Consider the following 14,733-nt stretch of genomic DNA (forward strand, 5'->3'; position numbering starts at 1 on the left):
TTGTATTTACTCTGGGCTGCTGTCAGGTTGTATTACTCTGGGCTGCTGTCAGGTTGTATTACTCTGGGCTGCTGTCAGGTTGTATTACTCTGGGCTGCTGTCAGGTTGTATTACTCTGGGCTGCTGTCAGGTTGTTTTACTCTGGGCTGCTGTCAGGTTGTATTACTCTGGGCTGCTGTCAGGTTGTATTACTCTGGGCTGCTGTCAGGTTGTATTACTCTGGGCTGCTGTCAGGTTGTATTACTCTGGGCTGCTGTCAGGTTGTATTACTCTGGGCTGCTGTCAGGTTGTATTTACTCTGGGCTGCTGTCAGGTTGTATTACTCTGGGCTGCTGTCAGGTTGTATTACTCTGGGCTGCTGTCAGGTTGTATTACTCTGGGCTGCTGTCAGGTTGTATTTACTCTGGCCTGCTGTCAGGTTGTATTACTCTGGGCTGCTGTCAGGTTGTATTACTCTGGGCTGCTGTCAGGTTGTTTTACTCTGGGCTGCTGTCAGGTTGTATTACTCTGGGCTGCTGTCAGGTTGTATTACTCTGGACTGCTGTCAGGTTGTATTACTCTGGACTGCTGTCAGGTTGTATTACTCTGGGCTGCTGTCAGGTTGTATTACTCTGGGCTGCTGTCAGGTTGTATTACTCTGGGCTGCTGTCAGGTTGTTTTTACTCTGGGCTGCTGTCAGGTTGTATTACTCTGGACTGCTGTCATGTTGCATTACTCAGGTTGCATTTCTTCTCTCAAGTTGTATTGCTCTGCTGCCGGAAGCGTTTGAGTAGGGATGAGAGATCTCAGCTTGGAGAGTAGGGCCGGGGTTCAGATCGTTTGAGAAGGTACTTGTACTAATGAGCCAGGTATCACAGCGGATCTATTGTTCATTCCAGTGCATGTAAATGAGAGTTTTGATGTCACAGCGGGGCTCACCCTGTACAATACAGGCCCCCAGGTAGGCTGCGTCAGCGAAGGGGCACAAGAGACGCCCGTGGTAGACGTCCCTCTTCAGCTGCAGATAGAGTAGATACCTGCACAGAGACGCATACTGGGGTCAACCACAGATACAGTGCTTATAGACACATGGTTACTCAAGATACACTGTAGCCTGCCTTGCTGCATAAAGTGCATTCGGAAAGTGTTCAGACCCCATACCTTTATCCATATTTTGTTGCATTACAGCCTTATTCTCAAATTAATTAAAATACTTTTTTCCCCCTCATCAATCTACACACATTATATACCCCAATCTGATTTTTTTTGCACATTTATAATAAATTATTAATAAAATAAAGAAGTATTTACATAAGTATTCAGACCCTTTACTACGAGACTCAAAATTGAGCTCAGGTGCATCCTGCTTCCATTGATCATCCTTGAGATGTTTCTACAACTTGATTGGAGTCCACCTGTGCTAAATTCAATTGAATGGATGATTTGGAAAGGCACATACCTGTCTATATAAGGTCCCACAGTTAACAGTACATGTCAGAGCAAAAACCAAGCCATGAGGTCGAAGGAATAGTCCATAGAGCTCAGAGACAGGATTGTGTCGAGGCACAGATCTGAGGAAGGGTACCAAAAACTGACCAATCGGGGGAGAAGGGCTTCCGAGTTCCTCTGTGGAGATGGGAGAACCTTCCAGAAGGACAACCATCTCTGCAGCACTCCAACAATCAGGTCTTTATGATAGAGTGGCCAGACAGAAGCCACTCCTCAGTAAAAGGCACATGACAGCCCGCTTGGAGTTTGCCAAAAGGCACCTAAAGGACTCTCAGACTAGGAGCGGAACACTGTATGCTAGAAAACACCCAGTTTGTTATTTTGATTCAAACTGATAAACAAAATTCTCTCGTTTGTTGAAACGAAGATTGAACTCTTTGGCCTGAATGCCAAAAGTCACATCTGGAGGAAAATTGGCACCAACCCTGCAGTGAAGCATGGTGGTGGTAGCATCATGCTGTGGGGATGTTTTTCAGCAGCAGGGACTGGGAGACAAGTCATGGAAAGATGAACGGAGCAAAGTACAGAGAGATCCTTGATGAAAACCTGCTCCATAGCGCTCAGGACCTCAGACTGGAGCAAAGGTTCACCTTCCAACAGGACAATGATGCTAAGCACACAGCCAAGACAATGCAGGAGTGGCTTCGTGACACATCTCTGAATCTCCTTGAGTGGCCCAACCATAGCCCAGACATGAACCCAATCAAACATCTCTGGAGAGACCTGAAAATAGCTGTGCAGCGAAGCTCCCCATCCAACCTGACAGAGTTTGAGAGGATCTGCAGAGAAGAATGGGAGAAACTCCCTAAATACAGGTGTACCAAGCTTGTAGCGTCATGCCCAAGAATAATTGAGGCTGTAATCACTGCCAAAATTGCTTCAACAGTACAGAGTAAAAGGTCTGAAAACTTATGTAAATGTGATATTTCAGTTTTTTATTTTAATAGATTTGCTCAAATTTCTAAACACCCATTTTATTCTTTGTCATTATGGGGTATTGTGTGTAGATTGATGAGGGAAAAAACTATGCAATCCATTTTAGAACAAGGCTGTAAAGTAACAAAATGTGGAAAAAGTCAAGGGGTACTGTCAAACTAATGATCAAACTTCATCATCATAATTGTCACACTTTACATGACATGAAAGGTCTTCAACACAAGTATAATTTATAAACAACATTGTGTGGTGGTAGAACCATGTCATGACCCATAAAGACCGTGTCCACACCCACTAAAAGCATTTTGAAAACCAATGTGCCATTGCCATTAATTATACCACTCCCGAGATCAGTTGCTATGGGAATCACCCCTACAAGAGATCGGTTACCATGGCGACCTCTACCACAGTTACAATGGACACGGCTTCAACAGTTATTACTTGTGCAAATGTGTCCCCTGTTACTGGAGAGAAGACGAAAAACCATAGAAATCTGTACCATAGAAACCACCACGGAGTGTCATTGTCCAGAAAACTTCCAGAGGCAACTGACAACCTACATAATCACGTCAGAAACAAACACGCGGGCACGCACACAAAGAACACTGATTCAACTTGTACTAATACACACACACAGACGGCACACACTCACCCACAGATGCAGGGACTAAACCCGAGCAAGGCCGATTAAAAGACAAACATGAACATCTCAATGGAACTAAAAAGCCGACTGTGTCTGAATGGGTTTATTTATAGAGGCTGTCTGGTATAACTAGAGCTACCGACAGATCAATAACATCTACCCATATTCACAAGGAAATATTCCTCTTTCCAATAATAGACTATCCCTATATCCTCAGCTCTCTCTAAAACAAACTTTAAAATCTGTGTGGACATTCTCTTTAACATAACATCCATTCAAATGTAGTATGTCTGTAACACACTCCATATCTCCTCTTCTCACAAGACTCTGTTACTCTTTTCTCTGTGATGTAACTATCTCTAACTATTGTCCTCTGGCTCTCTTTCTATCACTTGTCGTGTGGTTGAATGTGTGAAGTCAACCATGCACTCAGATTACTATGGGGACAGCACATTGATCCACAACAACAACACAGCCACTGTTGCAACCAGAAACACTACACAGACTAGTAGAGCGAATACAGTCCAATATAGAATATTCTATGAAATGCATGTGCAGTACTGCATTTTTTTGTACTGTATTACATTACTGTATTACATTACTGTATTACATTACTGTATTACATTACTGTATTTCATTACTGTATTACATTACTGTATTACATTACTGTATTACATTACTGTATTTCATTACTGTATTACATTACTGTATTACATTACTGTATTTCATATGTAATAGTCTGGAATGTATTTACTGCACTGATACTCAGTCAGACACATTTCCAAGCGGCTCTGAGACCATGCAGACCATAGAATGGTGAATTCTAGGGTGATGTAGACCTCCACCCTGTGATGCATACTACATCATGTTAGACACCGAGAGAGTTTAGACTCAGAGGCCTCTGTGTATGCTCCAGTGACCAGCGCCATGCGTCACTAATGGCCATGCTCTAATGCTGCTGTTTGGGGTTGGAGAGCCCTACTTCTGCCCCTAGAGGTCCCCTCTCCACCCCCCCAACCCCTAGACTCTCAAACTCTTGTTCCACGGCACTTTACGTCTGGAGCTAATGGTGCTCTTACCTCCATGTCAAATAGCACTTTACACAACAGCCAGAGATGAAAAACACTAAGAAGGAGCATCTGAAGGGAGGGATATAGAGATGCTTCACATCTCAGATGGAGAGCATGAGGCATGCTGGGACAACAGGTTCATAATGATCACAGTAATCACTGAAAATGCGTGAGAGTGTGTAATCACAAAGCCCCACTCTCTCTCTCTCTCTCTCTCTCTCTCTCTCTCTCTCTCTCTCTCTCTCTCACTCTCACCTTCACCTTTGGACAATCTCAACAGATCACAAAAACACTGAGCAGTTCCTAAGACTTCTCTGTGCTGTCTGCAATACACAACTGCTGAGGGTCATGTCTCGAGCAAAAACAGCTTTTCAGGTGTTTGTTGAAAGCAAAGATGGGTAGAAAGCATTTTTAACATGTTACAATTCAATTTGTATTACAATAAAATGTGTTAGTGTATAATATTTGTATTTCCAATACGTTTTTAACATGTACATTTCCGGCAGGGCTGGGAGACAGCAGCAGTTATCCCAGCATCGCCTGCCAAATTGTCCATGAAATAGAACCAGAAAAGGCCATCATCAAATACCCTCCTGTCTGCTCGCTTAGACAGCCTCAGATAATGTTAGGAACCAGTCATACTGTAGGGAATGAATGACTAGTGTTCTCTAGCCAATCAGCATCAAGGTCACACTACCTGGTGAGCTCCTCTTTGATCTTCATTGGCTCGTGAGGGTAGAATTTGACCCGGAAGCACATTGTGTAGGGCTGCTGAGCTGTTACAAACAAACACAAAAAAAGAGAGTGAGAAAAGAAATGAAAGAGGGAAGAAGAGAGGAGAGACAAGAGGGAGAGAGAGAAAATAGAGAGAGAAAGAGAGAGAAGATAGACAGAGTGAGACTATTTTTGATCATTCATTTGTTAATGATCATGACTGTAATTATTCATACTCACAGAGGAGGTATTTAACTGCTAGCGATGAGCAGGACTCTTTCATGGGCACTCACACACACACGCACGCACACTCACACACACTCTCACACACTAATGAGTAAAAGATGAACCAGTGTGCTTTTCTAACTATATTTTCTCCTGAGTTCTTCTGCAAACAGATAGAATACGAGTTGGATAAATGTAGATAAACTTCAATTTGTTCGCAAGGCTCTTATATAGGATACTAACCTCAACATCAAAACCTTCAATCCAAATCAAAATTCCAGACCGAAAACCTTGATTTCGCACAAAATTTCCTGACTGGACTATTACTACCAAAGACTATCGTGAAAAAACGTCTAACAAACCAACACCTGCAGAAGAAACACAGAGGAACCTGGAAATACCATCCAACACAAATCAAATCTAATTTTATGTGTCACATCCACATGGTTAGCAGATGTTAATGCGAGTGTAGCGAAATGCTTGTGCTTCTAGTTCCGACAATGCAGTAATAACCAACGAGTAATCTAGCTAACAATTCCACAACTACAACCTTATACACACAAGTGTAAAGGGATAAAGAATATGTACATAAAGATATATGAATGAGTGATGGTACAGAACGGCATAGGCAAGATGCAGTAGATGGTATAGAGTACAGTATATACATATGAGATGAGTAATGTAGGGTATATAAACATAAAGTGGCATAGTTTAAAGTGGCTAGTAATACATTTTTACATCAATTCCCATCAATTTCCATTATTAAAGTGGCTGGAGTTGAGTCAGTATGTGGGCAGCAGCCACTCAATGTTAATGGTGGCTGTTTAACAGTCTGATGGCCTTGAGATAGAAGCTGTTTTTCAGTCTCTCGGTCCCAGCTTTGATGCACCTGTACTGACCTCGCCTTCTGGGTGATAGCGGGGTGAAGAGGCAGTGGCTCGGGTGGTTGTTGTCCTTGATTATCTTTATGGCCTTCCTGTGACATCAGGTGGTGTAGGTGTCCTGGAGGGCAGGTAGTTTGCCCCCGGTGATGCGTTGTGCAGACCTCACTACCCTCTGGAGAGCCTTACGGTTGTGGGCGGAGCAGTTGCCGTACCAGGCGTTGATACAGCCCGACAGTATGCTCTAGATTCGTTCATCTGTAGAAGTTTGTGAATGCTTTTGGTGACAAGCCGAATTTCTTCAGCCTCCTGAGGTTGAAGAGGTGCTGCTGCGCCTTCTTCACAACGCTGTCTGTGTGGGTGGACCAATTCAGTTTGTCCGTGATGTGTATGCCGAGGAACTTAAAACTTACTACCCTCTCCACTACTGTCCCATCAATGTGGATAGGGGGGTGCTCCCTCTGTTGTTTCCTGAAGTCCACAATCATCTCCTTTGTTTTGTTGACGTTGAGTGTGAGGTTATTTTCCTGACACCACACTCCGAGGGCCCTCACCTCCTCCCTGTAGGCCGTCTCGTCGTGCATGGCCACGCCTCCAACTCAATGAGTGAGTAATGTTCAGTCTAAACATACTTCTGAAGGCAAAAAGTAAAACACAATAATCTCTAATTGTGTAATATAAAGCTTAATAAATAAGGCTACTAAGCTACCAAGCTGCTAGGACAGAACTGACCTGGCTGCAACTTCAATTAGCACTGAAGTGAGAAGTGAGAGGTGTGAAAATTCTTGAGCTTAACAATGGCAGGAGAGTTTCACAGCCCCCCCCACCCAAATGCAGAGGCCTTTCAAGCCCCCATGGCTTATCCCTGGGCAGAGTTCATTACAATACAGTACCCCATGGATATTCAAAATAACACTGAACGGAATAAATACAAAATAAAGCTCCTCAATGACAATCCAGAGACACTGTTTGCTGACTGCTACAAAGAGGAGAATGTAAGCAACTTAATGTTCCACACAGACCTGGCATGGCACAGTGCTATAAGAGCACACGACCCTTATGTCAAGAGAGAGCGTATTGTCCCAGGGTGGAAACTCAGAATACTAGACATTGAGGAAATTGAAACAACCTCTGTCAACGTGTACAAGTCTGGGACAGTAATGGTGCAGGGTGTCCTCATGCAGTTCCAGCAGGACAGGATCAAAGAGAGCACAGCAGGTAAAATCTCTCTCTGTGACGACTCCCCCATCCTGAGAGAGTCTGATCACACCTCTTCAAACTGTTCTGCAGATGAGGACAGATGAGGACACCCAGGTCTCACAACTACACTGCTCCTCCGTCATTAAGAGGGATACATTTACAGAGCTGGTGGGAGACATGGTGGAGCTCAGAGAGATAGTCCACACAATCCAGAACAAATTCACAAAACAGACCAGCACAACAAAACCCCACAACAAGAGCCGGAGGGCAGAAGGTGGAGATGGACGGCTGTCTGAGAGAGCTGTCTGCTCTACGGACTGAGGTGAGAGAACTTAAAGAGGCACACATGGCATTGAATGAAGAGGTGACAAAGCTGAGGTGTGACAGAGAGCAGGACACTCTCCCAGACAAGCCAGCAGAACAGCCCACCTCAGACCCGGACCACAACCTCAACACCACAATGGGACTGACAACACAGGACCCACCAAGCCAACAGACCCCACACCGTCCTAACAGACCCCACCCCTTCCCAACAGACCCCACCCCTTCCCAACAGACCCCACCCCTTCCCAACAGACCCCACCCCTTCCCAACAGACCCCACCCCGTCGTAACAGACCCCACCCCATCCTAACCGACCCCACCCCTTCCTAACAGACCCCACCCCTTCCCAACAGACCCCACCCCTTCCCAACAGACCCCACCCTGTCCTAACAGCACTCATGTCAGCTCCCCTGATAGCTCTTTTGACGACCCCCACACATCCGAGGAAAACTTTTTCCCAAACACAAAGTGGCTAAACTCTGGTGCCCAAACACTAGGCATGCCCTGTGTTTGGGCATGTCCTGCATGTTGTTGTCAGAGGACAGACTAGGGTCCCCCAGCTTCATCATCATTCACACGGACACAAATGACCCGAAGGCCCAGCAGGAAAGGGTAGCCACAGCACTCAAGGGAGTGAATGAAAAAGCATCTTCCACTTCCTCCAACTCACAAGTGGTTATCTCCACCCTGCTACCATGAAAATACTTTCACCCTGCCACCATACAGCAGGTGAATGCAAGCATTTTGTGAGACTGTGCCTCAAAACCTAATGTCAACCTGGCCAACCACGCCACCCTGGACTTGAACAGCCTTTCCAACCAGGTCCACCTCTACAAGGCAGCAATCCCAACTTTTACCAAGACCCTGAAGGACGTCACCCTCAACCATAGCCCCAGCACCTCACACAGGAGCAACAGAGCAACAGACACCCCGCCCAGACCAGCGAGACACCCTCCAAGACCTGCAAGACCCCCTCCTGAAGGACCTGCAGCGAGAGAACCCACGCCAAGAGGACCTACACCCAGACTACAGCATCACCAGCCACACCCCAACCAGCTAAGACCACCCCAAGCAAAACCTGGCCACACCCTATATAGGCCTCCCCCATATCAGACCTATGCCCCTTCTGTCCATCCCATGCCCCTGGCCCCTGTGGCAAGGACCTCAACATGACAGCAGGACATATGCCCAGACCGTGAGCAGAGCAACAGGCCCAACCCCCACTATTACACCCGCCCAAGCCCCATCCTGACACCTAAGAGGTGTGTATCAGATGCTCAACATGCTCTGCTCACACCTACTGTGATGGTCTGGGCCTAAACCACACAAAAACAACACTAGACACTATGGAAGACAAAGTTCATCCTGGAATATACAAGGTCTGAGGTCTTCTGCGTTTGGCCTAATGAGCAGGAACCCAGACTTCATCAAAGAAATTGGAAATACAGACATTTTCATCCTACATTTGGTATAGAGCAGACCTAACCCACTCTATTAAATTAATCAAAACAGGAACATTTTACATTTGGCTAGAAATGAACAAGGAAATGATCTCAACAGAAAAAAATGTCCTCATGTGTGCTACCAATATCCCCCCAGTAGAATCCTCATACTTTAATGATGACAGCTTCTCCATCCTAGAGGGGGAGAGCAACAATTTCCAGGCCCAGGGACATGTACTAGTCTGTGGCGACCTAAATGCCAGAATTGGACAAGAACCTGCCACCCTCAGCACACAGGGGGCCAAACACCTACCTGGAGGTGACAACATTCCCTCCCCCATACAACCCAGAGTCTCTTAGAGTGTTCACAGTCAGTCCACTGACACACCCCTGACACAACTACAACAACATAAAAAAATAGAAATGGGTCCCATTCACAACTCCTGCAGCTCTGTCGGACACTGAGTATGTCCATAGTCAATGGTAGGCTTCAAGGGGACTCCTACGGTAGGTACACCTATAGTTCATCTCTTGGCAGTAGTACTGTAGACTACTTTATCACTGACCTCAACCCAGAGTCTCTTAGAGTGTTCACAGTCAGTCCACTGACACACCTGTCAGATCACAGCAAAATCACAGTCTACTTGAACAGAGCTATGATCAATCATGAGGCATCAAAGCCAAAGGAACTGAATAATATTAAGAAATGCTATAGATGGAAGGAAAGTAGTGAGGAAATCTAGGCAACAACAAATTCAATTCAATTCAATTTAAATAAACGCCCTTTTCCTTCGGAACTTGTTTCTCCTGCGCCTGACTCCACACCCACGTCTCCTTGGGGAGATCTGACACCAATAACTACCGTGGGATATGCGTCAACAGCAACCTTGGGGAAATCCTCTGCATTATCATTAACAGCAGACTCGTACATTTCCTCAGCAAAAACAATGTACTGAGCAAAAGTCAAATTGGCTTTTTACCAAATTATCTTACGACACACCACGTATTCACCCTGCACACCCAGTTGACAAACAAACCAAAACAAAGGCAAAGTTTTCTCGTGCTTTGTTGATTTCAAAAAAGCTCTCTACTTAATTTGGAATGAGGGTCTGCTATACAAATGGATGGAAAGTGATGTTGGGGGTAAAATATATGATATGATAAAATCCATGTACACAAACACCAAGTGTGTGTTTAAAAGAGGCAAAAAACACAAACATTTATTTTCACAGGGCCAGGGGGTGAGACAGGGATGCAGCTTAAGCCCCACACTCTTCAACATACATATCAACGAATTGGCGAGGGCACTAGAACAGTCTGCAGTACCCGGCCTCACCCTATTAGAATCTGAAGTCAAAATGTCTACTGGTTGCTGATGATCTGGTGCTTCAGCTCTGTTCACAAACACAAACAGAGCCCCAGGACAGTAACAGAATTAGAACCGACCAAATCATGAGAAAACAAAAAGATAATTACTTGACACATTGGAAAGAATCAACAAAAAAAACAGAGCAAACTAGAATGCTATTTGGCCCTAAACAGAGAGTACACAATAGCGGAATTTTATTTATTTTGATTTATTTAACCTTTTTTTAACCAGGTAGGCTAGTTGAGAACAAGTTCTCATTTGTAACTGCGACCTGGCCAAGATAAAGCAAAGCAGTTTGACACATACAACAGAGTTACACATGGAGTAAAACAAACATACAGTCAATAATACAGTAGAAAAATCTATATACAGCATAAATAGGCCATGGTGGCGAAGTAATTACAATATAGCAATTAAACACTGGAATGGTAGGATGTGCAGAAGATGAATGTGCAAGTTGAGATACTGGGGTGCAAAGGAGCAAGATAAATAAATACAGTATGGGGATGGGGGTAGTATATGGGGCTTTGGTGACAAAGGAGCAAGATAAATAAATGAATACAGTATGTGGATGAGGTAGTTGGATGGGCTATTTACAGATGGACTATGTACAGGTGCAGTGATCTGTGAGCTGCTCTGACAGCTGGTGCTTAAAGCTAGTGAGGGAGATATGAGTCTCCAGCTTCAGAGATTTTTGCAGTTCGTTCCAGTCATTGGCAGCAGAGAACTGGAAGGAGAGGCGGGGAAGGAAGAATTGGCTTTGGGAGTGACCAGAGAGATGTACCTGCTGGAGCGCGTGCTACGGGTGGGTGCTGCTATGGTGACCAGGGAGCTGAGATAAGGCAGGGTTTTACCTAGCAAAGACTTGTAGATGATCTGGAGCCAGTGGGTTTGGCGACGAGTATGAAGCGAGGGCCAGCCAACGAGATCTTACAGGTCGCAGTGGTGGGTAGTATATGGGGCTTTGGTGACAAAAATGGATGGCACTGTGATAGACTGCATACAATTTGTTGAGTAGAGTGTTGGAGGCTATTTTGTAAATGACATCGCCGAAGTCGAGGATCGGTAGGATGGTCAGTTTTACGAGGGTATGCTTGAAGGATGCTTGGTTGCGAAATAGGATGCCGATTCTAGACTTAATTTTGGATTGGAGATGTGTTTAATGTGAGTCTGGAAGGAGAGTTTACAGTCTAACCAGACACCTAGGTATTTGTAGTTGTCCACATATTCTAAGTCAGAACCATCCAGAGTAGTGATGCTGGACGGGCGGGAAGGTGTGGGCAGGGATCGTTTGAAGAGCATGCATTTAGTTTTACTTGCATTTAAGAGCAGTTGGAGGCTACCGAAGGAGAGTTGGAATACTTGACCACTGTGACTGACCCAAACTTAAGGAAATCTTTGACTATGTACAGACTCAGTGAGCATAAACTTTGCACTGAGAAAGGCTGCCGAAGGCCGACCTGGCTCTCAAGAGAAGACAGGCTATGTGCACACTGCCAACAAAATGAGGTGGAAACTGATCTGCACTTCCTAACCTTCTGCCAAATGTATGACTATATTAGAGACACATATTTACCTCAGATTACACAGACCCACAAAGAATTTGAAAACAAATACAATTTTGGTAAACTCCCATATCTATTGAGTGAAATACCACAGTGCGCCATCACAGCAGCAATATTTGTGACCTGTTGCCACAAGAAAAGGGCAACTAGTGAAGAACAAACACCATTGTAAATACAACCTATATTTATGTTGATTTATTTTTCATTTTGCACTTAACTATTTGCATATCATTACAACACTGTATATAGACATAATATGACATTTGAAATGTCTTTATCCTTTTGGAACTTTTGTGATTGTAATGTTTACTGTTAATTTTTTATTGTTTGTTTCACTTTTGTTTATGATCTATTTCACTTGCTTTGGCAATGTAAACACGTTCCCATGCCAATAAAGCCCTTCAATTGAAATTGAATTGAGAGAGCATTTAGAGTGAAAAATGACCCTGGAGGACACAAGTATTTGTTTGCTTTGAACTTGAAGTCCTATAAAGTGATGTTTCATAATTCTAGCCCAAAGAGGAAGACATACATGATGGAGGGGTTTCGTCCCAACTTGTACCACTATTCCCTATACTGTATAGTACACTACTTTTGACCAGAGCCCTATGCGTCCACTATATGCGGAAATAGGGTGCCATTTGGGACCCACACCATGATTGATAGGTTGAAAAACAGGAGGAAGTCATCACTGAGTGCCAGTGCTGGCTGAGCTGACTGAAGTTCCCGTATATACCAGCTAAATTCTCAGTGGCATTGTCTGGAGAAACAGACAGAAGATAAATAATAATAAACACAAAGATCCTAAATAACCTAAGCTGCTTATTCCTGAGTCTTGAGGAACAGAGTGATATTTAACAACATTTCCAGAGGACCCTACTGCCAAACACACACATAAGTAGGCACGCACACACACACACGTACACACACACACCTAATGTGTGAAGGAAACTCGCCAGAGGGATATGGGAAGTGTCAGTTCAGCTCAGACATATCAAGAGCCCACCCTCCATCCTTTAGTCTCATCCTCTCAATCACTCCCTCATTCTGTCTATACTGTACACTTCCCTTACACGTTCTCTGTCTATCTTTAACGCCATACATATCTCATCTCTCCCTCATCTTCTTTTCTCATCCAATCTGATCTCTCTTTTTGCCACCATCTCCCTCTCCATCTGCCCCAGTACTCCCTCTTTCTCCATCTGCCCCCGTACTCCCTCTCTCTCCATCTGCCCCCGTACTCCCTCTTTCTCCATCTGCCCCCGTACTCCCTCTTTCTCCATCTGCCCCCGTACTCCCTCTTTCTCCATCTGCCCCCGTACTCCCTCTTTCTCCATCTGCCCCCGTACTCCCTCTTTCTCCATCTGCCCCCGTACTCCCTCTCTCTCCATCCGTACTCCCTCTCTCTCCATCCGTACTCCCTCTCTCTCCATCCGTACTCCCTCTCTCTCCATCCGTACTCCCTCTCTCCCCATCCATTCTCCCTCTCTCTCCATCCGTACTCCCTCTTTCTCTATCTGCCTTTTTCTCTCTTCCTCTCCCTCCCTTTCTCTTCTATTGCACATGTTCAAGAGCTGAGCGCATGAGTAATAGTTTCTTGATTAATTTATGCTCTGGGAGAAAGAGAGAAAGAGAGAGAGAGATTAAGAGAGAGAGAGAGAGATATTGAGAGAGAGAGAGATATTGAGAGAAAGCGAGAGAGAGATATTGAGAGAAAGCGAGAGCGAGACAGATATTGAGAGAGAGAGAGAGAGAGCGAGACAGATATTGAGAGAGAGCGAGAGATATGTGAACGATCTGAGAGACAAGGCAAGAAGGGCATTCTATGCCATCAAAAGGAACATAAAATTCAACATACCAATTAGGATCTGGCTAAAAATACTTGAATCAGTCATAGAGCCCATTGCCCTTTATGGTTGTGAGGTTTGGGGTCTGCTCACCAACCAAGATTTCACAAAATGGAACAAACACCAAATTGAGACTCTGCATGCAGAATTCTGCAAAAATATCCTCAGTGTACAACGTAGAACACCAAATAATGCATGCAGAGCAGAATTAGGCCGATACCCACTAATTATCAAAATCCAGAAAAGAGACGTTAAATTCTACAACCACCTAAAAGGAAGCGATTCCCAAACCTTCCATAACAAAGCCATCACCTACAGAGAGATGAACCTGGAGAAGAGTCCCCTAAGCAAGCTGGTCCTGGGGCTCTGTTCCCAAACACAAACAGACCCCACAGAGCCCCAGGACAGCAGCACAATTAGACCCAAGCAAATCATGAGAAAACAAAAAGATAATTACTTGACACATTGGAAAGAATTAACAAAAAAACAGACAGACAGACAGACAGACAGACAGACAGACAGACAGACAGACAGACAGACAGACAGACAGACAGACAGACAGACAGACAGACAGACAGACAGACAGACAGACAGACAGACAGAGAGACAGACAGACAGACAGACAGAGATTGAGAGAGAGAGAGAGATTGAGAGAGAGATATTGAGAGAGAGATATTGAGAGATATATATTGAGAGAAATATTGAGAGAGAGAGAGAGAGAGAGAGAGAGAGAGAGAGAGAGAGAGAGAGAGAGAGAGAGAGAGAGAGAGAGAGAGAGAGAGAGAGAGAGAGAGAGAGAGAGAGAGAGAGAGAGAGAGAGAGAGAGAGAGAGAGAGAGAGAGAGAGAGAGAGAGAGAGAGACAGACAGACAGACAGACAGACAGACAGACAGACAGACAGACAGACAGACAGACAGACAGACAGACAGACAGACAGACAGACAGACAGACAGACAGACAGACAGACAGACAGACAGACAGACAGACAGACAGACAGACAGACAGACAGACAGACAGAGAGCGATTGAGAG

The 14,733-nt window shown here is 44.7% G+C and overlaps 1 protein-coding gene across 1 annotated transcript in view; it reads right to left on the reverse strand.

Moving 5' to 3' along the window:
* The window catches only part of frmd3 (FERM domain containing 3), an 84,326-nt gene that overhangs the window by 27,969 nt on the left and 41,624 nt on the right, over positions 1-14,733 (reverse strand). Inside the window, exons 4-5 of the mRNA XM_031817452.1 lie at positions 4,835-4,913; positions 919-1,016 (exon numbers count right to left, since the gene is read on the reverse strand). Of these exons, the coding sequence (XP_031673312.1) occupies positions 919-1,016; positions 4,835-4,913 (177 nt within the window). The remainder of the gene's footprint in view (positions 1-918; positions 1,017-4,834; positions 4,914-14,733) is intronic.

The sequence above is a fragment of the Oncorhynchus kisutch genome, linkage group LG3 (genome assembly GCF_002021735.2).
Source record: "Oncorhynchus kisutch isolate 150728-3 linkage group LG3, Okis_V2, whole genome shotgun sequence".
Classification (NCBI taxonomy): domain Eukaryota; kingdom Metazoa; phylum Chordata; class Actinopteri; order Salmoniformes; family Salmonidae; genus Oncorhynchus; species Oncorhynchus kisutch.